The sequence below is a fragment of the Rhinolophus sinicus genome, chromosome 1 (assembly GCF_057876585.1).
Source record: "Rhinolophus sinicus isolate RSI-liver-muscle chromosome 1, RSI-T2T, whole genome shotgun sequence".
NCBI classification, from domain to species: domain Eukaryota; kingdom Metazoa; phylum Chordata; class Mammalia; order Chiroptera; family Rhinolophidae; genus Rhinolophus; species Rhinolophus sinicus.
Genome location: NC_142501.1, coordinates 127,471,227 through 127,498,080, shown reverse-complemented (window position 1 = coordinate 127,498,080; position 26,854 = coordinate 127,471,227). Strand labels below are relative to the sequence as shown.

Genomic DNA, 26,854 nt, shown 5'->3' with positions numbered 1-26,854 from the left:
AGATTTTTTAAAAGTATGCAGCAATTCAAATTACAGTGCCTTCACTAAAAATAGCCTTGTGGCTACTATTAATAATTACTTATTCATTAACAATGGTATGTTGGTGAAAGCAAAAAATATTTTGTATCATTAATGATATTATATATCATTAATAGATAAAACACAATTATATTAAAATATTATTTATTTCACCTTTGCCTTTTAAAAGACTTTCTGTTTTTGTGTGTTTTACAATTTACATGCTATATTAGCACAGTAGTACACATATACCATTTAAAATTAAATGACTGTATATTAGATCCACCAGCCCAAAATATTTTTACTGATAAGGGTGTACAATAAAAAAAGCTTAAGGGCCATTGTTCTAAACTATTTTTTCACCAAGTCTGGTTTGAGAAGCATTTGTGTCAGCGGCACCAGAGGGCCTAAGCCCAGAAAACCTGACTTTGACCATCCAGAAACTGCATTTTTAACAAGGACCTACCTGAAGGTGCTTCATAGGCACCATGTTAAAAAACATGGCATGGAAGGAAATAAAAAGCATTCTGTGGTGAACCCGAGTGCCTGGGAATAAGGCATTTAAGTTGTAGCCATATGCCATATACAGTGCCCATAACCAGCGGTCTCCTCGTCAGTCTTGTTGAGGGAAAGAATTTGCCAAACTGACCTTAAAAAATAACTGCAAAAACCATAATTACTTTTGTACCAACCTAATATAAACCTCTGACCCTCAGTGAAGATATCATTTTCTAAAGGATGATGCTGTAATAATCGCCCCTATTAAAAATGGATGTTACCTGGGAGGGCTTTAAAAGTGACCCTGCTTTCTGCAACTTCAGGTGTTGTGGTATGTGTTAATCATTGTTGAGATCACCAGAGGATAAATTTGTAAAAAGGCTTTGGTAGGTGTGATTTCATTTTTATTAACAGAGTGATCAAATTTAATAAACTTTTTAAAATAAGTAAAAATGTAAATGCATACATTATACATACATACACACAAAACATTTTAAAAACACTCCCAACAACCGGTAAAACCTGAGACCCAGGCAAAGTGCCACTGCCCTAAACCCTTCTCCTTAAAAGACCTACATCACACACACACACACACACACACACACACACACACACACACACACACTTAAATGTGTTAAAGAACACATGGTGCCTCTGTAGTTGGGGATTTAACACTCAACAGGATGCAGTGCAACTTTAAACCCAAACATCTGCTCTGTGACTAACAGCATTCAGGGCTCACGGAAATGCTTCTACATATCATTTGCCATATGTCCTCAAGGTAAAAGGTGATCACATCCAAATGTTGTAAAGGTTTGGGATGTGCTACTAATTGCACTGGAGGTGAACACTGTTTCCAAGAGCAGGGAGAAAAGACAAATTAATCAACTCAGCACGTCCCCTGAATAAAATATATCCTTACCTCATGCCGTGCTGTGTCTCAGTGGGGCCTGGCATCACTTTCTTGGTTCTGAGGTATTCAATATTTAGCGAATCTTTGCAATAGCTGCAACTGGCAGAAAAGAGCATTTTGCAATAGTAAGCAATGCATATCACTCCTCCATTGGTAAAGGTGTAGATCTAGACAAACCATTCATGAAATCTGATACTAATACTTCACAGTGACAACCAGCTGTGCATTGGACACTAGCATTGCAGATAATTTTATTTGTATAAAATATTTTAAATTAATTTTTAAAAAATTAAATGAGTTCGGTTTTATTAAAATCTTATATTCATTAATTATAATTTTTCTTTCCCATTTTAACTTTATGTATCCTTTGAGTATTTTAGCATAAAAATAGCATTTTGTAAACAATGTATATTAAAATAAGTTTAACTTTAAAATTTTCTATATTTGGTTTAATGTACATTCTTGATGAAAATTTATTCAAATTGTGGGCCCCCTGAATAGAATTACATTTTATTTGTAATCCTTCAGAACATAAATCATGACAGAATATTGATTATAATAACACAATTAGTGATTTTTGCTGAAAAGAAGAAAAATAAATTTAATGGAATAAAATCCATAATAAATTATGAATTACATATCTGTCATTTTGTTACTCATCTAAACAATGCCAGCCCAACAACAAAACATCCAGACATGTGCAATAACAATTAAAGTTATTTGTCTTTGATTTTTTTTCCCAACAAAAATTATAACTACACAGTTTTCCATTTTTCATTAGGATGGCATATTTGTCAAGATAGAAGGATGGGATGTATTTTATTCAACAGTGTTTTGATTTATAGACAATTATAGACCATTAATAGCTTGATTTGTAACTTTTAAATATTTAGACATATAGTATGTGGGCGTTCATTTGTACTCTTGCCATGAGTTACACAAATGTTAGAGGCAGGCCTGACAACTATAACAAGTGAAGAGAAGACAAAACAAAACAAAACAGAGACAAAACAACAAGAAGAAGACTGTGAACGTGTAGAGGCCACTCTCATCTCCTTAGGCTTCAAAGCTACTGGTATTCACCTCACCTGAGATATGCCACGTACAGTCATGATGTGCCAACTCCTGCAATACAGCAACATTTCAGGATAGCTGGGGTGACTCCAAAGCATGTTGTTTTTCATTGCTGAGCCACTTCATTGCCCAGTGGGAAGGATGTTCTCCAGATGTAAAGAACTCGCAGAAGACTCAGCAGTTATTGGCTTTTGAGTGTGAACCCACACATGAAGACTAACATGAAGTACGGCCTTTTTACCATGATGTCGAGGCTGTGTGATGTCATCATATTCCAGGCGACACAGATTCCATTTGCTCCCCACTTAGCGAAAAGGTCACATACAGAAGGAAAAATTAACACATTAGCATTGAATTTCTTACTGTTAAGGGAGGAACCAAAAGATGTGCAACTACATACATAGTTAGCTGTGCCTACAATTATGCGGTCAAGTGTTTAAAGTTCTTTTTCTCTCTCCTTCCTGTGTACCTTTAAAGAGGTGACATAATTTGATTCTGCACACAAGCTCTGGCGCCTGCCTGACTGTTCAAATCCTGGCTCCACTAGTTACCAACTTGTGATTTAGGGCAATTCTGTGCCTAGGTGTCCTTTTCTACAAAATGGGTTCTAATGAGTACTTACCCCAAAAGGTAGCTGTGAGAATTATATGGGTTAAGTGTCTAGAATAGCGTGTGGGAATATAGTATGTGCTGTGCATGTTATGCAAATTTTTTAAATGTCCTTAATTATGTCTTTATTTATAGACGTCTGGGAGGACATATGTTTTGAGCTGAGTAGTACTGCAGGCCCAAGAAAAAAACTGTGACATTTGGATATTGGAAGACTCTGCTAATCCTAGACTTTGGGCTATTTAAGTTGCACAATTAATTGGAATAACACCTTTTTCCTTTTCCCTTTCTCTTAGCCCAAACTCCCTTCTAAATTAGGATTTGTGGTAGCTTACAGCATCAGAGCACACTTAATAAAGACCAGTGAATATCAAAACAAAGAGATGACTAATTACTCAGGGTCAGACCTGACCTCTCCCCACCAGCTGCCTGCAGTTCTGTGGCATACTTGGGCAAGAATTCGTCTCCTCGTGCTGGGGAACAGTGGATGCTTCTCTGTATACGCCTCAAGAATCAATACACCGCCACACATGGCAAGTTTATTCACAACTCCTCTCCTCCAAAGTCCCCACCCCCCTTCCTGCACTTTTCCTCAAGAGGACCATAAAAGTGGAGGAACCAAGGTGGGTTCAAGGAAGACCTGGGTAGGGAAGGAGGAAAGAAGATCATGAACTAACCTCAGTGTGTTTACTCTTACTGTATTTTTTCCCCCAACGGAAGCCCTAAAAATCTGTCTTGAAACCCAGAGGTTTTTGGCATAAAACTTAAAAAAGTCTGATGTAAGAGGTGAAAATGCTGTTTTTCAATCAGGCTCAAATTTCTGAAATAATGACCTCTTTTTGCATGTTTTCGGGAAGGATGTCGGTAGTATGGTTACAAAATTTGTAGCAGACACATAAAATGGCCGTTCTATCGCCTTCAAGCTCCCTCATGCATTTATTTCTACAGATGATTTACAGATTTACTGAATTTAAGCAATCTTTATATCAGATACCCTAAAACGTTTTAGATGAGGTACATTTGTTTTCCTGCGCTTTCTTAACAGGTTTGTAAGTTAGGCAAGGATGGTACCTTTTAAATCAAATTCAATGCAGTTCTTGGCACATAGTTTTGTATGCAGGTGCCCTATAAATATTTATTGTTGATTATTTAAAAAGAAAACAATGAGAAAGTAGTTCCAATCGTGTGGGTTTTTTGGAAGGAAGGGAGTGAGCCAGAAAAAAACAGTAATCCTTAAAAATTAGTCACCATTTTCCATGACTACAAAAAACATAAACATCAAAACCCAAACAATATTATGCCTAAAGGTATATCGTACCTTTAAAAAAAAAAGTGGTTATAACTTAAAAACAAACAAACAAACAAAAAAACCACTACCAAAAACATAGTATCAAAAATTATTGTAAAACTAATTAGGCTGATTTTCTGAACACATGCAACATGTTCTCAGGGAGAGAGGGGAGAAAGCACTTATTCATTCTATCTTCCTTCCAGTTCTCCCTGGTTGTGGTGGCCTCTAGTCATCTAAAAAGCACTTTCCTTAAGCCCATCTGTGGTAACTAAGATCATCTTTGGATAGGCGTGAATTATGTAGGGTTCAGGCTGAGTTCTTTTAGCCAGAAAACTCCAAAATACAGTGACTTAAATAAGGGGAAGTTTATTTGTCCCCCGTAACAGTCCAGAGCTCAGTAGTCCAGGTCAGAGGCCAGCAAACACAGCCTCATGTCAAATCTACCCTCTTCTTGTCTTTGTTTCTGAGGTAAGAATAGTTTTCACATCTATAAATGGCTTTAAAAAAAAAAAATCAAAGAAAGAATAATGTTTTGTGGCACGTGAAAATTATATAAAATTCAATCTCAGTCTATTAAACAAAATTTTATTGGAACACAGCAACACTCATTGATTCATTCATAGTCAAGTATCTGTTCATTCAAATCAAGTATTCACTCATAGTCAAGTCGTTATTTAGAGCTGCTTTTGCACTACAATGGCAGAGCTGAATAACTGCAACAGAGAGAGTATGCCCCACAAAGTCTAAAGCATTTAATGTTATCTAGCCCTTTACAGAGAAAGTTTGCTGAGTCTAAGTTGGGGAGCTCTTACCCTGTGGTCCACTCAAGGCCCCAGGTTCCTTTTATCTTGTGGTTCTGCTGTTCTTTGGTTTTTATCTAATCAGTGGATGTGGGTCACTGTGTTTCAGCCCTTGGTAACAAAGAAATTTTTCAAAAAAAGGGCAAACAATTTCTTTTTAAGCATGTGAAGCAGAAGTTGCATGCATCACTTTTGCTCACGTTCATTCCTTTGGTGAGTTTATTCAAATATCCTACACATGATGAAAGCAGGGAAGATGAAAATGTAACAGGAAGGATGGATTTGAGGTGAAGTGGAGGGTCAACCAAAAGCTTAAAACAGCACGAAGTACATGGGGTAGTTAAATCTTTAAAATCTATTAAGTACCTGAAGTCCATTAAGTTCAAAATACAGAGAGTCATACTAACCTATGGTCAAAAGTCTTCACTATATGACTATTTATTAAAATGGCCAATTTTTGAAGTGAAGACAAATTGATGTTTAAGCTAGAATAATCTTCTAGAAGGAATTCCAGTATTTCAATGCACGTTTTGAGGGTAAAATGTTCTCCAGTTTCCCCTCGGGACCCCAGTATATAGTGCATTTTTTTTCACGTTTGGAAGTGGTAGAGACCCAGTAATTGGAGGTTACTGAAGATACTTGGTATCAAGGGAAAAGTTGGAGTGTTGGAGCTCCATGATTCTTTAGTTCCTGCCTGAAGCTCTATGAAGCAGCACATGATTCTAACCCACTTGAATCTCAGCTCCACCAACTACTTATCACTTGTATTTTCTGCACTTATATGTAGCTCCTGTTTTTTAGAAATGGTAGTGACAAAGTACTTGCACTTTTGTCCAGAGTGAATCTGACTAATATACAACTCTGTCAATGGTTCTCATCTTGGCTGGTTGCTTTGTGAAAATAAATAAATAAATAAATAAATAAATAAATAAATAAATAAATAAATAAATAAAAGAATTCCCATTCCATAAAAAATTGAGCAAGAAGAAAGATGCACTTTACTTTTTCAAATTATGGATACAGGGAGTCATCACTTTTCCAAATAACCTTAGATTGCTCGGGATCAATGATTACTTTATCATGTGACATGTTCAAAAAGCTTTGTGGGGCCGTGCTCTAGAGAATATGGCTCTCCTGCTTCTGAACAAGACAAGGACAAAATAAATGGCTTCATCATAGAACAGTATTGAATTAACCTTCTAAATTACAACCATAATCAGGCAATGTACATTACTATTTTGATAGCTGACATGTTCTGAAATTAGAACAGAATAATATTGAAAAGTCTTTGGAGCACAAGACAAAGATGGTTTAAAATTTTTTAAGTCTATTGTAAATATATTACAGTCTATCGGTGTTTTGCAACATCTCTCAAAGCCTTGTGAGACCAACCTACATATGGAAAGGAATTCACCACATATATGAGAAATGTTATTTCCAATCCAATCAATGGGGAAAACCTCTTTAATAATTGCCATAGGAATAATTGACCATTCAATTGGAGAAGAAAAACATCAGATTAGATTTCTGCCTTACAACATATACACATTAATTCCAAAAGGATTAAAGAGCCAAGTGAAAACAACTTTTTAAAGTATTGGAAGAAAATATAGAAAAAGCCTTTGTACGGAAGACACAAAACCCAGAACTCATAAAGGAAAAGACAGCTTTATTGACCTATTAATATATTCACGTTTAAACCTTCTGTAAAGCAAAAGACAAAGTTGCAGGGCCGGCCCGGTGGCTCAGGCTGTTAGAGCTCCATGCTCCTAACTCCAAAGGCTGCCGGTTCAATTCCCACATGGCCCAGTGGGCTCTCAACCACAAGGTTCCTGGTTCAACTCCTGGAGTCCTGCAAGGGATGGTGGGCTCCACCCCCTGCAACTAAGATTGAACACGGCACCTTGAGCTGAGCTACCTCCCGGATGGCTCAGTTGGTTGGAGCACGAGCTCTCAACCACAAGGTTGCCAGTTCGACTCCCACAAGGGATGGTGGGCTCTGGCCTCTGCAACTAGCAATGGCAACTGGACCTGGAGCTGAGCTGCGCCCTCCACAAAGATTGAAAGGACAACAACTTGACTTGGAAAAAAAGGCCTGGAAGTACACACTGTTCCCCAATAAAGTCCTGTTCCCCTTCCCCAATAAAATCTTTAAAAAAAAAAAAAAAGACAAAGTTGTGTAAAAGGCAGACTTTAGACCAGGTAACATGCTTGCAATGTATAAATTATGGAAAAAATGACATACAAAGAATCTTTATAAATTATAAGATATCTAATAAAGATGTAAGCAATGGATATAAGCAAATTTCTTCAATTAAATAAAAATGGCTTATAAATAAATGAAAAGATTCTCAAACAATGTGACATTGTTTTACTCATCATATAGACAAGCATTATGAAGACTGAATATATGCAATGCTGTGGAAGCATGTGAGGAAATGGGGATTTTCATGTGTTAGTGGAGGTGTAGGTTGAAGGGAAATTTGGAAGTATCTATCCAAATCTGAAAATCATGCTTCCTTCTACCCAGCAATTCTACATCTGTGTAACTATTCCTAGAGAAATACTTACACATGTGCAGAAAGAATCATATACAAGAAATGTTTGACTATTATAAACATAACAGTGAAAATTGGAAAGACAGAAACATTCATAGGGGAATGGTGAAATTGATGATGGAGTATTACATAACAGTTAAAAAGAAGGAATTACATTTATATGTACTATTAGGAAAGTTCTCTATGAAATCATTGAGTGAAAAAGCAAGTTTTAGTTTAATACTCCTCTATGTGTGTATACACTTATATAAAGCATGATCTCATTTATTTTTTAAAAAAATTCCTAAAACAAAAGCATAATGTTTTGTTTGTATTTGTGTACGTGAATGCATAGGAAAGGGTCTAAAGAATGCACATCAAACCAGCAATGACCACCTCTTGGTGGCTGCCTCTGAGAAATGTGATTGGTGGAACTGGTTGAAGAGGAACTTTTACTTGCACTCTGTTCTTTGATTGCTTGAGAGTGAAATGTATGGAGAAGACCCTCTCTGAGAGAATTTATTCTGCAATATAAGTATAAAGAAAGCAAAATGCTTTGTGAGATATTTGGGAGCCACCCATTGTACTAGTTCTCTCACAATGTTTCTGCAACTGTTTTTTACCACCTCTTATGGTTGTTCCACTTACTACTCCAATATGTATCTCTACATGTCTGACTAGCCAAGTGCGTAAGGCGAAGTTGCTGTTTGTTCATAAATGTACTATTTTATACCATTTGAATGGGAAGTGACAGTCTTTCCCTGGCTTTGTAATTTATTTCATTGCCTATAAGTAATAACTGGAAAAGAATTTAAAAGCAATCACTGTTTTCAAAAAATTTGACCAATATTTGTTCTGAAATGTTAGGTTCCTTTAAAATATCAAAATGCTAAAAATGAAGTCTTCTTTTTTTCTTCTATAGAAAGTAAAAATTACTTATAACTACACTCGAAGTCCAATAGAATGGATTTAGATTTCTGCCAAATGTTCTTACTTAACATTTTTCTAGCTTTAGCAATACTTAGCTTTCACATTTAAAAAATATCTTAATGATAGTGTAAGGCAAGTTTGTGGAAAACTTAATCATCTTCATTTCACACTTTGGTAAATTTAGGCTAAATCAACATCAAATTAACCAGAATTAAGATTAGGATTCAAGTCTTATGACTTCTGGCCTAAGGTTTTTTTCCCCCCTACATATGCTCATCTCCCACAAACTACATACACTTTCTAAAACTGAAAGTTTTATTTCTGCAGATTATAATACAGCATTTCATATACTGAGATTGGAGTATAGCAAGTAAAATTCATTTTAGGAAAATGTGACATTTAAGATAATGACAAATGTATCTGAATGGTGGATTAAAACGAAGAAGATATTTCACTCCTGCATAAAGAATGAAACTTGCAAAAATAAAATTTTGGTCTATCACAAAATACATGCTCATTTGTATATTAGAGAGAGATTCTCCACACAATTTCATTTTTAAATGTATTCTAATGACTAAGCTAGAGACTAAAGGAATTATCACATATTAATTTTTCAGGGACTTAATGTGAGACTAAGGTGTATATTATTCCTATACTTAATAAAAAACACTTTGCGGAAAGGTTTTTTTCTGTATATTTTATATCAGATTTTAAGAAAACAAATTTTACATGTAAGTGTTTCTTAAATCAAAGTTCTCTAAATGTGTTTTAAAATTGTGTAAATACACTCAAGACTAAAACAACAAAATTTGTCTTACACTAGCCTATATTAGAGCATACAGTTCCATAAGTCGGTAGAGTAGGTATTGTGAAATTGCAAGCAATTACATACATGCCTGTTGCTTTATCCCGCACAGCTGACCAAAACATGTATGCCAGAGGGGCGAGTTACAGCTGATTTCATTATCACGTCTGTGGAAAACCATCAGTCATAGAGACCATAAAAGGAAACAAGGCTCTTTTCTCCTATAAATTAACAATTAGAACTGATTTTGTTGTGTAACTCACTTGCTGCAAGTCTGTGACTGAAACTTGATGATGTATACCTGACTGGAAGTCCTTACAGCGAGGTCTGTAGATTGAAGTCTGCACTGAACCCACATCATAGCAAGTCAAGTGCAGCGCCAATGACAAGATGCGTGCTCTGCAACCTCAAGTTATATAATAAAAGAGAACCAGGGACATCAGGAAACGGTCAAATGATAATATTTATATGCGTGATGCGCAGAAACTTAAACCTATGTCCCTTTCTGCTTTAGATTGTGCCACTGTGCGGTTTGCTGCCAAGTATTTTGGGAGATAACATAGTGGAAAATTTGGGGATCTGATTAGCCTTGGAAAAAAATAGTTTTAGTATGTATTTTAACCACTTCTAGGTCATAATAAAGAAAGACGCTTGGGTGGGCCACTGCCCCAGTGCTGTCCAGCCACTTTCAGAAAAGAAAAGGGCAAATGATGTTATGATTTTCAGGTTTGGGTAAATCTACTTTCGCTCTTTAAAAAAGAGGAAAGGTGTCGCTGCAGCAGCGGGGCCCGCACCGAGAACGCGGGCGTCTTGGTGCTCTTCGCCTGGAGGGTCTTCTAGGCTGCCAGAAGCTCTGAGCCTCCAGTTGCACGGAAACCACAGCTTCACTACTTATTTGGGGTGATGGTGGGAAGCCAAGCATCATCAATAAAAGAATCTGATAGTTATTCTATCTCCTTACACAGTGTCCCCGCTCGGGAATTCTAAAGTTCTATTCACTTTGCTTCGTACACACCCCTGGCCCTGAACTCGCCTTCTTTTCCACACCTGGGTCATCGTGGGTTGGACACCTGAGCTCGCCTCGCCTCAACCTTGCCTCTCTCCAACCCTATGCCCGGAGGCGAGGGCGGCCTCTCCAGCGCGGGACCCAGAAGATGAATGTGTGTCTGGCTTTCAGACAGCTAGGACCTCAGAAGCCCAGTGACACCAGAAAAGAGGCTCCCGGGACTCAAGCGCTTTCTGCAATGTGTTCAATCAATACAGGCACAAACCCGAGCTCTATCTTTACTCCAGCTAATCGCGAGGAAAATAAAGGGCGCGCTGTAGTGGTCTCTCCCGCCCAGCCACTCGTGGTGAAATTTCCGACACTTGGGCCAGCTAAGACACGGGATTTGCACCGCAGCCTCCTAGCTCGCAGAGCCCGAGCCCGGCGCTACTTGCGATTTCTCCCATTTCTCCCCTATATGCGAAGGTAGTAGACACTTTTGCTCCGCGCTTGCGAGGCTGGCGGAGCTGGGAGCCCGGTCCGCCTGAGAGGACGCGGAGGGCCGGGGGCTGCCCCGCGGCGCCTGCAGCGGCAGCTCCTCTGCGAGGGTTAACTGCCGTCCCGGCGGCCGGGCGGGCGCGAAGGCTTCCTTTCGCCGGCCCGGGAACGTGGATACCGCGCCCGCAGGATGTTCGCCGGCTGGGCCAGGCAGTCAGGAAACATGAGAACGCCTCGGTATTCCTGTTCCCGGGCCGCGCGCGCCCGTCTGGGTAAATAAAGCCGAGACCACGGCGGTGGCGGCGGTGAGCGCGCTGGAGCCCGCGCGGAGAACATGCGGCGGGGATGGGAGTGCGCCTAACCTCGACGCGGGAGAGCCAGCCGCCCTGCCGCCGGCTGCCGGCCCCACTGTCCAAGGTACAGCCCTCGGGTAGCCGAGTCCCGCCCGGAGCCGTGGGATGAGAGGCTCGTTCTGGCCCCTGGCGCCTCGGAGCCCCTCGCCCTTCCCCCACCCCCTCCGCGTTCCAGAGTGGACGCGCCCGGGTGGCGGCCAAGGCTGGCCCGCGGGTCTGCTGGGAGCTTGGGAGCCCACCTGGCCGCGCCTCCTTTGCTTTAAAATTGTTCGCGGGCGTTGGACGGGTCAGTTCCGCAGGGAGGGAGCTCTCCAAACGACAATTTGGAGTCAATCAGGGTAAGTGGGGAGCTGAGGAGCCGAAAGGAGGTGTGGGGGACAGTGCGTGGGCTCCCGGGAGGCTCAGGAGCGGCTGTTCGCACGCCCCCGGGACCCTTTGCGTCAGCACCCAGCTCTTGGACCTTTGCCTCCCCCCTCACACCGCGCCTGCTGCCTGCAGACCCAGACCGTGCGGGTTATCTGTGTGGGCTACGGTATCTCTTGTGTGGGCTTGGGACAGCCGGGGAAGGGCCCTCTCTGCCACACCTCGGGGCGGATTCGCTGGAAAAAAGCAAAAACAAAAACACACCAGTCCATCTAGGAAGACAAGGCTGGGGTGGGGGAAACTGTGGGGCTGGGAAGGGGTGTGTTTTACAAACGCAGCAGCGTGAACGCTAAGGACGAAGCGCACGGATTTAAAAAGAAAAAACAAGGGGAGTCCTGACCTTAGAACCGGGGCTGAGAGGACAGAAATTTGCTTTCACACTTATCGCGGAGGCTGTGTCTACACCCCAGATACGTACCTGTCTGCGCGGAAGGACTCAGTCTTATGGAACGCAGGGCCGCCAGCAGAGGTCTGATTTCACCTCCCTGACAGTACGGGAGCCGTCGTTTAATCGCTGTGGTCATAGCCCTAAATTGTCGCGCGTGGCCGCTGCTGTGGTGGCCGGAGGGCGGGGCGGGGGGCGTTGGCGTGTGTGGGCGCTCGGCGAGGCAGAGTATCCGTAAGTGGGTGGGGGGTGGCAGCCCACGCCGCGGCGGGGCGGGGTGAGGGTTGCTGGCTACGGAGCGGAGGTGGTTCGAAAGGAACGCCAGCTGCCGGGAGTCGCGAGGCGGGGAGATGGGGCGGGCTGGGACGGCGGCGCGCCTCGGGGCGGTCACTCGGCTGCTCCTCGGCGGCGCGGACTTGACCCTGACGCCTGCGCGCCGCGGCCAGAGGCTCCCGGCCGCCGGGTGCGGGGAGGTGAGCTGGAGGCTTTTCCCGACTGTGGCAGCCATAGGCCCGGCGGCGCGCGAACCACGAAGCCTTCTTCTACTCCTACCACCTTTGCAGCCTCTGAAATGGTTCCCCGAGACTCCAGAAAGGGGCGGGTGTGGAAGGGCTCAGAGGTCGAGTCTCACACCCGCGCTGCGGAAGAGGATCTTACTGACAGCGGGCTCCAGGGGTTCTGGGACTCCCGCGCCTTTGACCTGCGGGGATACTGCGCTTCCCAGAGCGGGCTGGGGGATGGTAGGAAGACTTCGGGGGGAGAGGGTTATGTGGTGCATTTGTCCCTGACTCCACTTAACACTGCAGTCTGCTAACTTTGCCTGCCCGCAACCCCACCCCAGGGACCTTAGCCGGAATAAGGACGCAGGGGGTTCAGCCAAACCACCCAGGATCTAGAGGACGTGAAAATCCCTGAAATCCCGGTACGGCATGGGACTCATTAACTGGGGCTTGCGGATACGGTCGTTCATGTTACTCTAAAATTTCCCGTTCTTCCAACTCGTCTTTACGACCCGAGTGGGAGCTTGGAGAGGCTTTAGTCTTCCGTTGTGACCGAAGACAACGCGGAGCCCCGCACCAATCGCGTTCCGCTATCTGGAGTGTGCTTGTTCCAGATTAAAACCAAAGCCGGAAGGCTTGTTTAGGAATCACTTTCCTTTGCCGCTGCGGGTACACCATTTCTGGTTGAAGTGTCTTGGGGGCTCGGTCGTCGGGTCAAGGAGGAGGGCAGGGACCTTTCCTCCGAGAGTGCGGGTGGGGGTAAGTGAGGGGGGAGCGGTGTAGCCGGGTAGGGAGAGGAGCAGATCCCCTCGTTCAGGTGAGGCAGTGCTGCTCCTCCCCAAGACTCCGTAGCCGCTGCGCCACGGCCAAGTTCGGGGCTCGGATCGCTCAGGGTGTGAGCGCTCTCAGCGAGTAACGTGATGCACCTTCATCTCCTAGAACCTGAGCCCTGCGGAGCTCCTGGCGGCCCGGCTCCGAGGCGCTGCGGCTGCACCGGGTGCCTCTGCCAGCCCACACCATGAACACCATCGTCTTCGACAAGCTCAGCGGCGCCGTGCTTTTTGAGGACCACGGCGCTGCGGAAAGGGAGCGGGGCGGCCGGCCCTACGGCGGCGTCCTGGACAGTCCCCACGCCCGCCCTGAGGTGGGCATTTCGGAGGGCCCGCCCCTCAAGGACAACCTCGGCCTGAGACACCGGAGGACCGGGTATGCTCACACTTCTGGGGCTCCTGCCAGTGCGCAGCCCAGAGTGGTTGGGCCGGTGAACGGCGCTGGCAACCGGGGTCGGCGGGGTAGGGGCGCGGAGTTTCCCGGAAGAGCAGGTCTCCGCCTCCTGGTCTTGCGCATTCTCATTATAAGGTAGTAGTTTCTCAAAATATGGGGGGATCGATTCGTCAGGACAGCTCTTAAGAGGCGTATTGGAAACTGAGGACACCTGGGACTGCCCCCGCAGTCCTCCCATACCTGGACCTCAGGGTGGTGGGTTACCTGCCCCTCTCCGGACCGCGGGTGCAGACGCGCGGCTGAGATCCAGGTAGAAAGGCTTGAGCAGGAAGCGTAATAACATGGTAGGGCCAAGCAATCGGGGCTTCCCAGGTCAGGCCAGCCCCGTGGACTTCCCCTTTTCTGTCAGGACAGGGCCTCGCCACCGCCTCGCGGTTCGCCAAGGTGTTGGGAAGGTCGGCTTTTCGCAGAGTGCCGTAGACGCGCGCGGCTCGCTGGGGCTCGCTGCCAGCCGGGAGGGGTAGGCCTCAGGCCTGCCGTGCCGGATTTCGGTTTAGCAGGGTGAGGAGCTGCTGGCGGGGGGTGGGGGTGGGAGCGAGAGCTCGCGGGTGGGCCAGATGCTCGGGCTGCAGACGCGTGGACGGCAGTCTCTAGCCGGGCCACCTCCCGGCGGCTCCCGGAGCGTCGGGTTGGGGAGGGGCGGCAGCCCCGGCCGTCTCCACCTGAAAGATTGCATCAGCTGCTTGTTCTGTGGCGCTGCTGGTTAGTAAAACAGAGATTAGGTTTCGTCAAAATGTTACTACCAGTCCTTTCGGATGGAATTGCATTTCAAAGTGTTTAAAGAGGCAAAGGCCCGGGAGACTGCGGCACAGGCGTGCGAGTCTCCCGGAGTGGCTTGGCGCACGGGCGGCCACGCGGCGACACCTCCCGGAGCCGCCTGGGAGCGCAGCGCCCGTCGCCCGGCTCCGGGCAGCATGTCTCTTTCTCCTGTGCTTTTCCCGAGGTCTTTTTACTTAATGGGACAGAGCTTTCCATACTTTTAAACTCTCCTTATATCGGGAAAAGACCCTTAGCGTGTTTTTTAGGTTCAACAACCTTTCCCCACGAATCCTTCCTTTGGAAAGTTTCTCCTGTTCCCAGAGGATCAAAGGAAACTGGAGAGAGCCCGAAGAGAACCAGGGCAACGGGGCCGGCCGTCATCCATTGCTTTACTGCCGCCGTCCAGTGGGCGACCTATCCTTTGACTACAGGCGACCGGAAGCCCTGAGCGGCAGGCGTGAATTCTCTTAAAGAACGGTCAAGAGCCGGCAGTGATCTCTACCTGGCCGGCGAGGCCGGGGCCACTTGAGAAGGGCGCAGTGCAGACTGGCTAGGGAAGGGTGACGGTCCTGCCGTACAGATCTGTAGCTTGAATAACATTTCCCTTCAAATCATTTAACCATCGTCACTAAACCTCTAACCTCGGGTTACTGGCTTTTCCCCTGTTTCAAGATAAACTTAGAATCCCTCACTGCCACAGGACCCCCCTGCGACAACCAGACCATTTCAAAGAGAGATGCTTAGGAAGGGATATTCCCGCCCAGAAATTGTGTGGCTCCCTCGCTTCACCCTTGTGGCGCGCCAGGCGGGTGTACGCGGCTGGGCTGAGTGCCCTGGGGTGCCAAGTGAGGGTTCTGCGGCCGCTGAAATGCTTCCCCTCGTGGGGGATCCCGGCGGGCAGCGTCCAGACGGCGCCACTCACCAAGACCCCTCCTCTCACTGTGTCCCAGGGCTAGGCAGAATGGCGGGAAGGTGAGGCACAAGCGGCAGGCCCTACAAGACATGGCGCGGCCCCTCAAGCAGTGGCTTTACAAACACCGTGACAACCCGTACCCCACCAAGACGGAGAAGATACTCTTGGCGCTGGGCTCGCAGATGACGCTAGTACAGGTAATCCGGGTCCATCAAGCCCCTGATCCGTCTCCTGGCAACAGGGTGAGGAGCGGGCACACTTCATGTTTGTGCGGATCTCCGCCTGGCGCCAGGCCTTGGGGAAGGATGGAACAGAGAAAGGCTGGCCAGATGCTTTGGCTCCTGCTGCTGAAGATGCTGAGGGGTTGGCACAGGACAGGAGCAGAGTTGTGTTCTGGGAAGTTTCTGGGTTTCCTTTCAAGCCTATCTATCAGGTCAGTACTAATGCTCGGTCCAGGAGGGATCACATGGTGTTCTGTTAGGGAGGGCAGTGAAAAGTCAAATGCAGAGTTATGAGAAGGTGTCTGGGAATCTGGACTCGTGGACCTTATATAGATGGATACAGATAGGACTACCCTAAGTGATTTTCACAATCACTACCCTAAGTGTGCATCACAATCACCTGGAGGGCTTGTGAAAACAAATTGCTGGGCCCCATCCCAGGGTTTCTGATTCAGTAGTAGGGCTGGGGGGGGGCATGATTTGCATTTCTAACAAGTTCTGGGGTCGTGATGCTGAAGCTGCTGGCCCTGGACCATACTTTGAGAACCATACAGAAAGGCAACCCACATAAGGGCCCCCATATTACAGGTCAAGTACAGGATAACTTTCAAAATGACCATTACTGACAGGTAGGAGGTGGGTTGAAGGGGCAAGAAGAAGGTTTGGATTTCCTTTTTTTTTTTTTTTTTTAAGGAGAAGCATCCTAGGCATTAGCTAGAATCCATAAAATTTCCCTGATGGTATCTTTTCCAGGATAAAGAAGAGGGAATTTTCAAATGGTTGGGTTACTTGTCAAGTGCAGAGAGATGGCGCAAGTTTGTTTCTTTTCCAGTGAACATTGCATTTGACTAGCTTTTCCCCTACATAATCTTATTTCATAATCACAAGAACCTGGTGAGGTATACAAATTATTGTCAGCATTTTACATGCGAGTAACCAAAACAGGTGGAGGTTAAGTGTTAGTAGGGATAGAGGGAGGCCTGGAAATAATGTAATTCCATATCAAATGCTCTTTCCAACAGACCACAGTTTTGTTTAATAAATATGGTGAGATGAACTTTTATACATGCAAACAGAACACATGTATTCGGAAAGAAGAGGAGGAGCAAAATGCGCTGAGAAGTTTCACATATTATAGTAGCACTACATCACTGCATTTATGAAATTTTGGTCATTCCATTAACTTTATAGTAAGGGAGAACTCCAAAATAAAAAACAATAGTTAACTATTAGATAATATATAAATTGCTTTCCAGAGTGTTTAAGAAGATCATTTAAGAATTAAAGAAAAGTATGACAGAGCATGAAAGTTGACTAGTGTTCAGGCATATTAAAAGTATAATATGCATTTCTCTGCTTATTTTCAGAATGCAATTGTAGAGAAAAACATCTGTTTTGCTTTATATTAACAAGCAATAGTATTAATAGTGATTTGCTGCAGCACTGGAGGGGAAAATTAATTTAGTGTTCTTGGCTTAATATCTGCTTAACATAAAACTATGTAACTTTCAGTGATTTACATAAGTACTTTCTAAATAAATTATTCCAGTCAGAAAAACTTGACTTATGGAAAATACATGCATATGTTCAAATTTCTTTTTAAACAGGTATGCTATTTATTTTGAGAATACACTAATTTATAGAGCTATTTGAATATTTCACAATATTAACAATAAAACATTAGATTATTTTAGTTGATTACGTAGTTCTATGTTTAATACTTGCCACCTTTCATATAAAAGCAAAAAATACTTATGATATATTTAGAACACTTTTTTAATTATGAAAAATAATATTTGTTATTAGCAGACATTTAAATTTTCATGTGCGATAGTTTTGTTGAGATGCGATACAAGTAGTTTTAATTTTAATACAGAATTGAATTATTTTCTATCTATAATGATAGTGCAAACGCAAATACTTCTTTTTGCCTTAAGATTTTGGTAAGGCTATTACATTTTTCTAATTTACATGAAGTTTTCATTCATGAACTGAAAACTTTTCTTATTAAATTTTCTTTTTCTTATGCTCATAAAATAAAAATGCACAAAATTATGTCATTTTAAAATAGGGCAAAAGTAATTATTTATAATAATAAGTGATACCTGTTTAATGATTTCCCAATTTTATAGTAAATGATGTTGGTTTCTGGAACTTTAAAGTGATAAATGGAAAAAATCAAAATGTGTAGTACAGCCAAGTTACCTTATATATAATCTTATTTGGGTTCAGTTATTTTCAATTAGGCATAAGGGATATCTATGTAAGAAATATAAATATATGCACACACATATCTATCTACCTACCTATATGTTTATATATGGGAAATTTGTAAAAGTCAGATATAAAACATCAAAGCAAATTCTGACTATGGGAAACCAAATACATTATATAAATACTTTACACTTCTGGGGGGAAAATACAAAACTCTGGTCTGAATAAAGCTTTTACTCCTTGCAAATTAGACCTTTATTTAATGAGTCAGGTTCTCCCACTGAATAAATTTCTCCTGTGGATTCAGGCTTCTTGAGAAGAGTGATTATGTTTTATTCATCTTCATACCCCCATACCACACCAGCACAGTATTTTCCATATAGTGAACTATCCGTACATGTTTATAGAGTAGATAGGTTCTATCAGGGAAATACCACTTCTATTGCTACTGGCTTTCCAAAATACCTTTCCTAAAACTAGAGAATGTTTTAAAATCCGTTCCATTGTAAGGAATACACAGAAGGCAGCTCATTATCTTTAATGCTATGTGATGGTTCTACAAAACAAGTAAGAGTATAACTGATTTTATTATTTTCAATATATCTGGAAATATGTCATATTTTTATGTCTATAAACAAATATGGAGTGTCCCCTTATTTCAGGTTCCAAACTCGTATTTATTGTTTATTGCAACACCTCTTATGTTTCTCATGATGTATATTAATAAGCTGTTAACATAACTTTTATTCCTTAATTACAAGACTATCTTATACTTTGATAATTTTTTTGCATTTAACATTTTCCTTTTCATTGTGTGTCAAGCTGTCAAACTTTTCATGAGAAGCATTTTTGTCTTATTTTGTTGTTCTTAAATTGATAAGGAGAATATACAATCTGGTCATCAGTCTTCATTAAACCTAAACAAAAAGCCAAAACTTTAGTGGAGGAAATATCTTTAGGACCACAAAAGGTACTTTTTCTGATAAATAGAAACTGTAAGGACATGAATGAGCACCTACTTTATTTATCCCTGAAAAAATGAAGCAGAAAGAATTATGTGCGCAACTTAATTTTTTTCTACATACGAGACTTGTCAGCTTGTCTTAATGTGCTATAACTGTGTTTGATTCTCATTTGCATTATTAATCTGGTATCTTCCTAATGAGATACAAGTATTTTTATAAATTTAACAGGGAGATGATTTGTGTGTGTGTGTGTGCGCGCACGCGCGCACGTTTTGACTCTTAACCAACCAAAATTTTCCACTGCGCTTTATTCCTGCTGGCCATTATTCAAACATTATAAAAATATACTCTGTGCTCTCAAAATATAAACAGTTTTATTGTGGAATAATATAAAGTGGTATACGGTTGAGGTTTTGTATTATTGTAAGAAATGGATCTCACCAAGGAATAATTGCCTTTGGAGAGTTTTTAAAAGGGCAGATGGAGGCTGTATCTGGTTTTAATATTTTCTATTGTTTATGTGTGTATATATTTTTACACATATTTATATTTTTTCTGGGTTATATAAGTGATATGTCTCCTTGGGATGATTTCTTTCATGATTACAATACAGAGTGCAATTTAATGATTGGGTGTTAATGCTTCCTCCTCTTATACCGTTTTTCCCTGAAAATAAGACCTAGCAGGACCATGAGCTCTAATGCATCTTTTGGAGCAAACATTAATATAAGACCCGGTCTTACATTATGTTATATCTTATTATATTATATAAGGCCAGGACTTATAATATATTAAAATAAGACTGGGTCTTATATTAATGTTTGCTCCAAAAGACACATTAGAGCTGATGGTCCAGCTAGGTCTTATTTTCGGGGAAACACAGTAGCAGAATTTTCAAATTTCTAGGATATGTCCATACACGATTTGATTAAAACTGCTCTGTTGCAAGACTTTGCCTCCTTTGTTGACATAGCTCTGTTTTTGCTTGGTATGAGAGTTTCTTCTGAGATATATATCCAGTTATTAACTGCAAGGATTATGGCAACTGTTAAATATTCAACAAAATCTTAGAAAGGTCCTTCTACATTACTCCAAGTGTTATACGACATGGTCTGCAAATGAAGTGCTCAATATTTCAGTTGAGTAACTCAGAATAAGTGTGTTAATTCTGTATGTTCACAGATGGACAGATGCCAGCATATCCCTTTGGGTTTACTGTAATGATTGCTCAGTCAATATGATGAATGTAAACACGTCTGTTAAAGTAGCATGAAAATTACTTCATTTTCTTTTCCAGTTTCTAGATATTTGGTTCTCCAAGCATTCATTATAAAATACAGTGTTTTTAAAACTCTTGAGTTTGACATTAAAATGCTGTTCCAGAACCAACTCTTGGTAAGGAGTCCTGCTTTATGTAAAATAGAATTTTAAAATAATTTGAATAATAACTAAAGGAACCTATAGTCGGTTAAAGGTAGAAACCCTGAACTGATATTTTCACCTTCAGTGAAACAAATGGAGTTCGCATTCATTCCTCAGGGGAAAAAAAAATTGTAAAATAATATTTATGCAAATTTGTTAACCAACTATTTGTCTGTTGTTCGCACAACTTAATGCAAGTGCATATTAAACACCTCAGACTATAAGCAGTCCTTTGGCTGTACTGTAAATTTCTAGTAATGAAATACTGGCAGAGTATATTTGCAGATTGGGTACCCGTCAAACTTATGAAATCAATTTAGAAACAGCCTATATTAGGCATAGCAAACCTTTCTGGAAAGTCTCTTAATATATAATTAATATACTATGGATATATAAAACATAAAAAAGGATATGACCCCTACATATGAGAAGCTAGTTTAAATGTCATTCCAGCATGACATTTAAAGGTCCCCATTTTTCTATATTAGAATTATAATATGTTAATGTTTTCTGAAATTAGAAGGCCATTGTATTGCATTTTCTTAAAAAATATGAAGAGTTTTGTAAGAATTGGATTTTACACTGTACTGTGTGGTATAATAGTTGTGTTGAGATTTAAGTTTAGTTAAGAATTAAGGTTAGCTAAGATTTAAGGTTTAACAGAATTATGTGATGTTTAGTAAAGAAAGTAACAAAAGGTTTTGGATTTAGAGTCTAATAACTATGTGGCATAGACAGAGGAAGTTGTGATGTGTCCTCTATGTGTGAAAGGGGCAGAGAAGGACATAAACACACATCTGATTGCTAGAGAGAGTGGTCGAGAGCAGAAGGTAGATTAGTATCAACTATAAAGAGAATTAACTGCTGGAGGAGAATGGGGGCTATATTCACAGATCTTAATTTTTAGAGTGACAAGTATATTAGGGACCATCTAATGCATTTTGTAGATGAAGGGTTTGAAGTTCAGAAAAGTGAGTGACTTACCTCAATTCACACAGCATGTTTTTGGCAAATTCAGAACAGTAACCCAGGTCTCTTTCTACCGTACCACAGTTATAGGATAACAGGACATTAATGAGGATTTGAAGAAGTTAAGTGATTGAATCATAATGGTGCATCAACTTGAATTTGATGGTGGTTAAGATCCATTCAAGTGGAATGGAAGTTTGAAAAAAAGAATGTCCTGAATTCCTAGTTAGTAGTAACAGTAACAAGGACTTGGACCAACACTTTGGCCATGACTTGGAGAATAGGAGGAGGTTTGAGAAATGTGAAGAAGTCGACCAGGTATTTTGTGCTTCCACAGTGATAACCCACCCATGTATCACAGTTAATTATGTATAGTTCTTCACTGCTGGTCCTACTGTGTGTCCAGGGGACAAAGTCTATCCGTTCCTACCACGAACCATCATGGCTAAAGCACAGGAGCTTTATATATAAAAGATATATATTTGTTGAAGGAATAGTCCCAGAAGTTGTCTGTCTGTAGAGATTGGAAAAGACTGAGAACTTTAAATGGTACTGAATCATCATAATAATAGCACAGCTTGATGGGAAGAAGGGTTGATGAAGACTTAAGTCTTCTGAAATGCCAGGGTGAAATTGCACATAAGTTTAAGCAGACAATTATCATTGCTAGGATACAGAGGAAGTAATAGGTAATATTGAATATATATAAATATATATGTGGATATATATAACATTACATATTTTGTATATATATGTAAACTGGAAAAAACTACCATTTTTATCCATGGGGACAAAGAGAAAAATATTGTAGCTTTGTTTTTTTAAAAGGTAGTAATCACCACAGGTCCATTCAACAATTGGGGCTTGAGCATATGCAAAATTGTGTATTTATAGTATAAATCTAAAAAAAGGAAAAAACGAACTTCCAGTACAAGCATTGCCACACAAACCATTATGGTAATGTGGGGTCATGTTCTGGAACAAATTGGTAGACAGATGTAATTCTCTTTCCACAATTCATCCTTTTAAAGGTAAATATCAGCCCTTCAAGTTTTCAGTATATACGGTATATTGTGATGATAGCCTGATATTTTAAGAGAAACTTCAAGTACCACTTTAGCCTCTAGAAATCCAACAGCACCTTATAAAAACCAATGGAAGTAACTTTGATTTGCAGTGTTCATTTCTTTGGAAGCATGTGCGTTTCAGCTTAAAGCTCGGTGTTATTTGGCTTTTTCCCTCCCTCGACGTGTCTTATTGCTCTAGCTCTGATTGTCTTGCCAGCTCCCTTTTGTAGTTCTACCTCCTTAATCGATGGAGGTTTCCAGGGATTGGTCCTTGACCAGCTTATCATTCTGTGTCCTCTCACAACTTCAGCTGTCACCTCTGTGCATTCCACCCAAATCTGCTCTTCCTCTCCCTTAAGTGTCAGGTACCATTTTTATTTTCTTGCTGCACATCTCACCTGTATACTTTTCTGGTGCCTCAAATTAAACATTCCCCAAAACAAACACATCATTTTACCCTTAAACAGATCCCGTTTCTTTCTCAAAATAACACTGCCCTTTTCATGGTTGTACAGGTTCGGTGACTCTCCCCAATTCCTTACCCATCACGTCTCTGGAATTTGACCTATGTTTGTTACAGTATCCTCTTTATTGGGAACACACTTCCCTAGCCATTATACATGATATATTCCTTCAAAGCCTACCTTAAATTTCTCATGGAGTCTTTAGTCGCATATAAAAATAACACCTCCTTCCTTTGGACTCCTGAATGATTTTGTTTTAATGCCTCTTAAACCATTCTTCACATTCTTTCCTATATTACAGTTATTTGTATACTCTCCTACCTCTCTTATTAGACTGAAAATTTGATGGCAAGGCCTCTTCATTTTTTTTTTTTTTATTCCCAGAATACAATAAGCGCTCAATCTCTAGTAAATGCTCAGCATGTTTGTTGAATGAATGAGTGAACGAATGGAATGAATGTCCAACACTGTTACATTCTGGGTATTGAATGATCAGAGATACTGAGAGAGGCTTACGTTCCTTATGGGAATTGTGTGATGGGGAATTTTTTTATATGTTGTTAATTGAAAAATAATACTTTTTTAGGTGTCAAATTGGTTTGCTAATGCAAGACGTCGGCTTAAGAATACTGTTCGACAGCCAGATTTAAGCTGGGCTTTAAGAATAAAGTTGTACAACAAGTATGTTCAAGGAAATGCTGAACGGCTTAGTGTAAGCAGTGATGATTCGTGTTCCGAAGGTTTGTTCGTATTTTTATTCTGCTTTCTTGACTTTGCCTCTGTAATAAGAAGTTCACCTCAATTACTATTTTTAAGGTCAATCCCACAAAACATGATGGTGCCATAACGGTTCTTTTTTATTGCATGAGGTAACTTTGCTTTTACAATACTATAAATGACCAACAGAATTATGGCTGTTTCCTCTTGTTTATAGATTTATTGTGTGTCAGAATAACATTTTCTGTGAAATTCATTAAAATTAAAATACCACAGGGACAGCTTACATAGATTCCACCTTTGCTATGCCTAAAAATTAACCTTGAATATCTGAGATAATTTTATACACTTTAAATATTCTTTCTTTGCATGCATTTTTAATGATTAAATATAACAGTTGGGTGGCTAGGGAAAAGTATATGCAAGTATTACCTAGCGATATTTTTTCACTTAGATGGAGAAAACCCTCCAAGAAACCACATGAATGAAGGGGGCTATAATAATCCAGTTCACCATCCTGTGATTAAAAGTGAAAGCTCAGTCATAAAAGCTGGAGTGAGGCCAGAGTCACGGGCCAATGAGGACTACGTGTCACCCCCAAAATACAAGAGCAGCTTGTTGAACCGTTACCTTAACGACTCTTTGAGACATGTCATGGCCACAAATGCTGCCATGATGGGAAAGACAAGGCAAAGAAACCATTCTGGCTCTTTTAGTTCTAATGAATTTGAGGAAGAATTAGTGTCTCCTTCGTCATCAGAAACCGAAGGCAACTTTGTCTATCGCACAGGTAAGTCTGCTTTTTTTGTGATACCTTGTTTAAAACCATTAAAACTGTAGCAGAGAGGTTTATTTTGACAGGTCTAAAGGCATAATTTTTATTGCTTTTGCATCAGACTATTCACATATCGCCCATAATTAAGTTTTAAAGATTTTGTTTTGTTTTTTAATTACCGGATATGCTTGTTAGTTGATCATGGGAAATTTTCATTCTTAGTAATGATAAGAATTTTCATTCTTAATAATAATTTTTAATCTTAATGATAAGCATGCTTAGAGGATATATATATTGGCCTTTATGAATAAATTTTAATGGGGGAATGTTCTGGATTCCATAGCCAGCCATGCAAATACTTTGTATCCCATCTTTTCTCTTAAATTCTTTGATTGCCATTAATGGTGGAAAAGGAGCACAAATTAGCATGGGTGCCAAGACTTTTGTGATGGAACAGTATAGGACTGGCTTAAATTTCTTTGGAAATTTTACTTTTATTCCTGGAAAGCACAAGTAGGGCTGATAAATAGCATTCAAAATTTTACTTTCATTCCAGAAATAATGAATTGACTCCTACTGGTATAAAACTTTCAGATGGAGTAGCGAGTTCAGTCAACTTTTCTATCTTGACTTCAGTTCCCAGAGAGCCTTGGTCATAACGAGTGCTTGAGCAAGTTGCTTCAAAACAAAAGATATGAGGGACTACTTCTGATGTAGATAGAGTCCGGGTCCTGAAAATGCCAACAAATGAGATTTAGAAATGTTAGAGCTGGAGATAACTTCAGAAAGCATCTAGTCCTGCCACATTATGCCATAGATAAGAAAATGCAGACCAAGGACATGCAGCTCATTATTTTTCTCTAGATCAGTAATGCAGCTGAGCACAAGTAGGAGGAACGTTAACTACTACTAGACTATTACTGTTATGACAAATACTAATATAACTAGCATTAGACTATTACTGTTATTACACATACTAATACTATTACTGTTATTATTACACATGCTGCCATCAATTATTGATTAGTTATGGTATGCCAGGCCTTATGCTAAATAGCACACAAGTGTCACTACATTTAGTCCTCAGCATATGAAGGAGCTTGATATGTAACCAACAGAGCCTTATAAAGGAACGTATAAATTTGGTCTGTTTAATATACCCTGCATACTGTTTAGCCAGAAATCTGATTTTCAAGTGTCTACAAATGTGTTTAAGATATATTATCTCTGAGGAATCAGAAAAAAAAAAAATCTCACTATATTTTTAAAGACTTAAATCAACCTCATTTTTCTGTTTGCATCTCCAATTTCCAATAATGAAAACAACTCCAAAGAGTTCAAAATATAAAAATAGTCTTGTAAATATTAATTGGATCTATGAAGAAGTAAAAGATGCAATAATAGACTATTTAGCTAATAACAAAAAATTTTAAAACTACATACAAACATTTAACTAATGTGGCCGGAGCAGAACTTGGAGGTAATTTAAAGCTTTATGAATGTTAATTTACATAGAAAGGAAAATAAATCAACATTGAAAAAAGAATAAAAAAACAAAAAAGGGTAAAATGGAAAGCTGAAAAAATAGATAAATAAATACAGAGTTGACGCTTTGAAAGCAGTCAAAGAAATAAGCAAAAATTAACACAAATTAAAGTTAGAAATGAGAAAGGAGACATAGCCGTCACTATATAGGTACTAAACAAAAAATATTGTTAAAATTGTGATGAAACACTATTCACAATTGTTGAATTAGTGGTGATTCAACCTGTATGTAAATGCATAGATGAAATGAATTGGTATTATCCACACGAGTTGGTATTATCCACACAAATTAAATTATAAACTCATAATAATAAAAGTTTTAAATCACCGCTAATTCAGGAAAAATTAAGGTTTTTAGTAAACCTAATTCCCAAAACACAACTTGATAGACTCATTGGATTTCTTTCAAACTATGAAAGAATAATTAATTCCCATGCTTTATACATTTTTCTAAAACATACAAAAATATGGGAAGTATGTTAGTTTTTAAAAATATAAATGTGATCGTAACCACAAACTAGATTAAGAGCATAAAACTCAAAAATTTTATATTGATACTGACTATGAAATAACATGAGCAATATTAATAATGTAATGTTAAGTGAAAAATAATTTAAAAGTGTGGTAACCCTGAATACAATTATGGTAATACAAATATATACAGACAGAAACAAGAAAGATTTTTGGAACAATGAAAATTAATTTTGATGAAGTGGAATGATTGAAGGTCTATTTTTCTAAATTTCTTATAAATTTTTGTATGTTGCTCAATAAAAGCAAGGTCATGTCTCTGAAATTTACCCAGTGTAATGAGTCTTCTGAAAATGCATGCTCTTTTCAGAGGTGACAAAATAAAAAAAAATGAAAAATCAAAGCTGGAATAACATGCCTGTATAGTTGATGCTTTTCAAAGTTAAATA

At 40.4% G+C, this 26,854-nt stretch overlaps 2 protein-coding genes across 12 annotated transcripts in view; one reads left to right on the top strand and one right to left on the bottom strand.

The window, feature by feature from the left end:
* Nucleotides 1-12,627, bottom strand: part of LOC109447310 (uncharacterized) — a 30,128-nt gene extending 17,501 nt beyond the window's left edge. For 4 of the 9 annotated variants that reach the window (XM_088789406.1, XM_088789408.1, XM_088789404.1 and 1 more), the window contains exons 1-3: nucleotides 12,153-12,627; nucleotides 2,518-2,807; nucleotides 1,439-1,528 (exon numbers count right to left, since the gene is read on the bottom strand). In XM_088789406.1, the coding sequence (XP_088645532.1) occupies nucleotides 2,626-2,807; nucleotides 12,153-12,627 (657 nt within the window). In that variant the 3' untranslated portion in view covers nucleotides 1,439-1,528; nucleotides 2,518-2,625. Of the gene's footprint in view, nucleotides 1-1,438; nucleotides 1,529-2,517; nucleotides 2,808-11,550; nucleotides 11,911-12,152 lie in introns of all 9 variants that reach the window. The other 5 variants (XM_088789413.1, XM_088789420.1, XM_088789409.1 and 2 more) reach the window with 2 other exon arrangements.
* A 1,010-nt stretch (nucleotides 12,628-13,637) lies between these two features.
* The window catches only part of MKX (mohawk homeobox), a 58,785-nt gene continuing 45,568 nt past the window's right edge, over nucleotides 13,638-26,854 (top strand). For 2 of the 3 annotated variants that reach the window (XM_088789391.1, XM_088789401.1), the window contains exons 1-5: nucleotides 13,638-13,825; nucleotides 14,258-14,404; nucleotides 15,613-15,772; nucleotides 23,484-23,637; nucleotides 24,069-24,404. In XM_088789391.1, the coding sequence (XP_088645517.1) occupies nucleotides 13,638-13,825; nucleotides 14,258-14,404; nucleotides 15,613-15,772; nucleotides 23,484-23,637; nucleotides 24,069-24,404 (985 nt within the window). The remainder of the gene's footprint in view (nucleotides 13,826-14,257; nucleotides 14,405-15,612; nucleotides 15,773-23,483; nucleotides 23,638-24,068; nucleotides 24,405-26,854) is intronic. The other variant, XM_019731545.3, reaches the window with a different exon arrangement.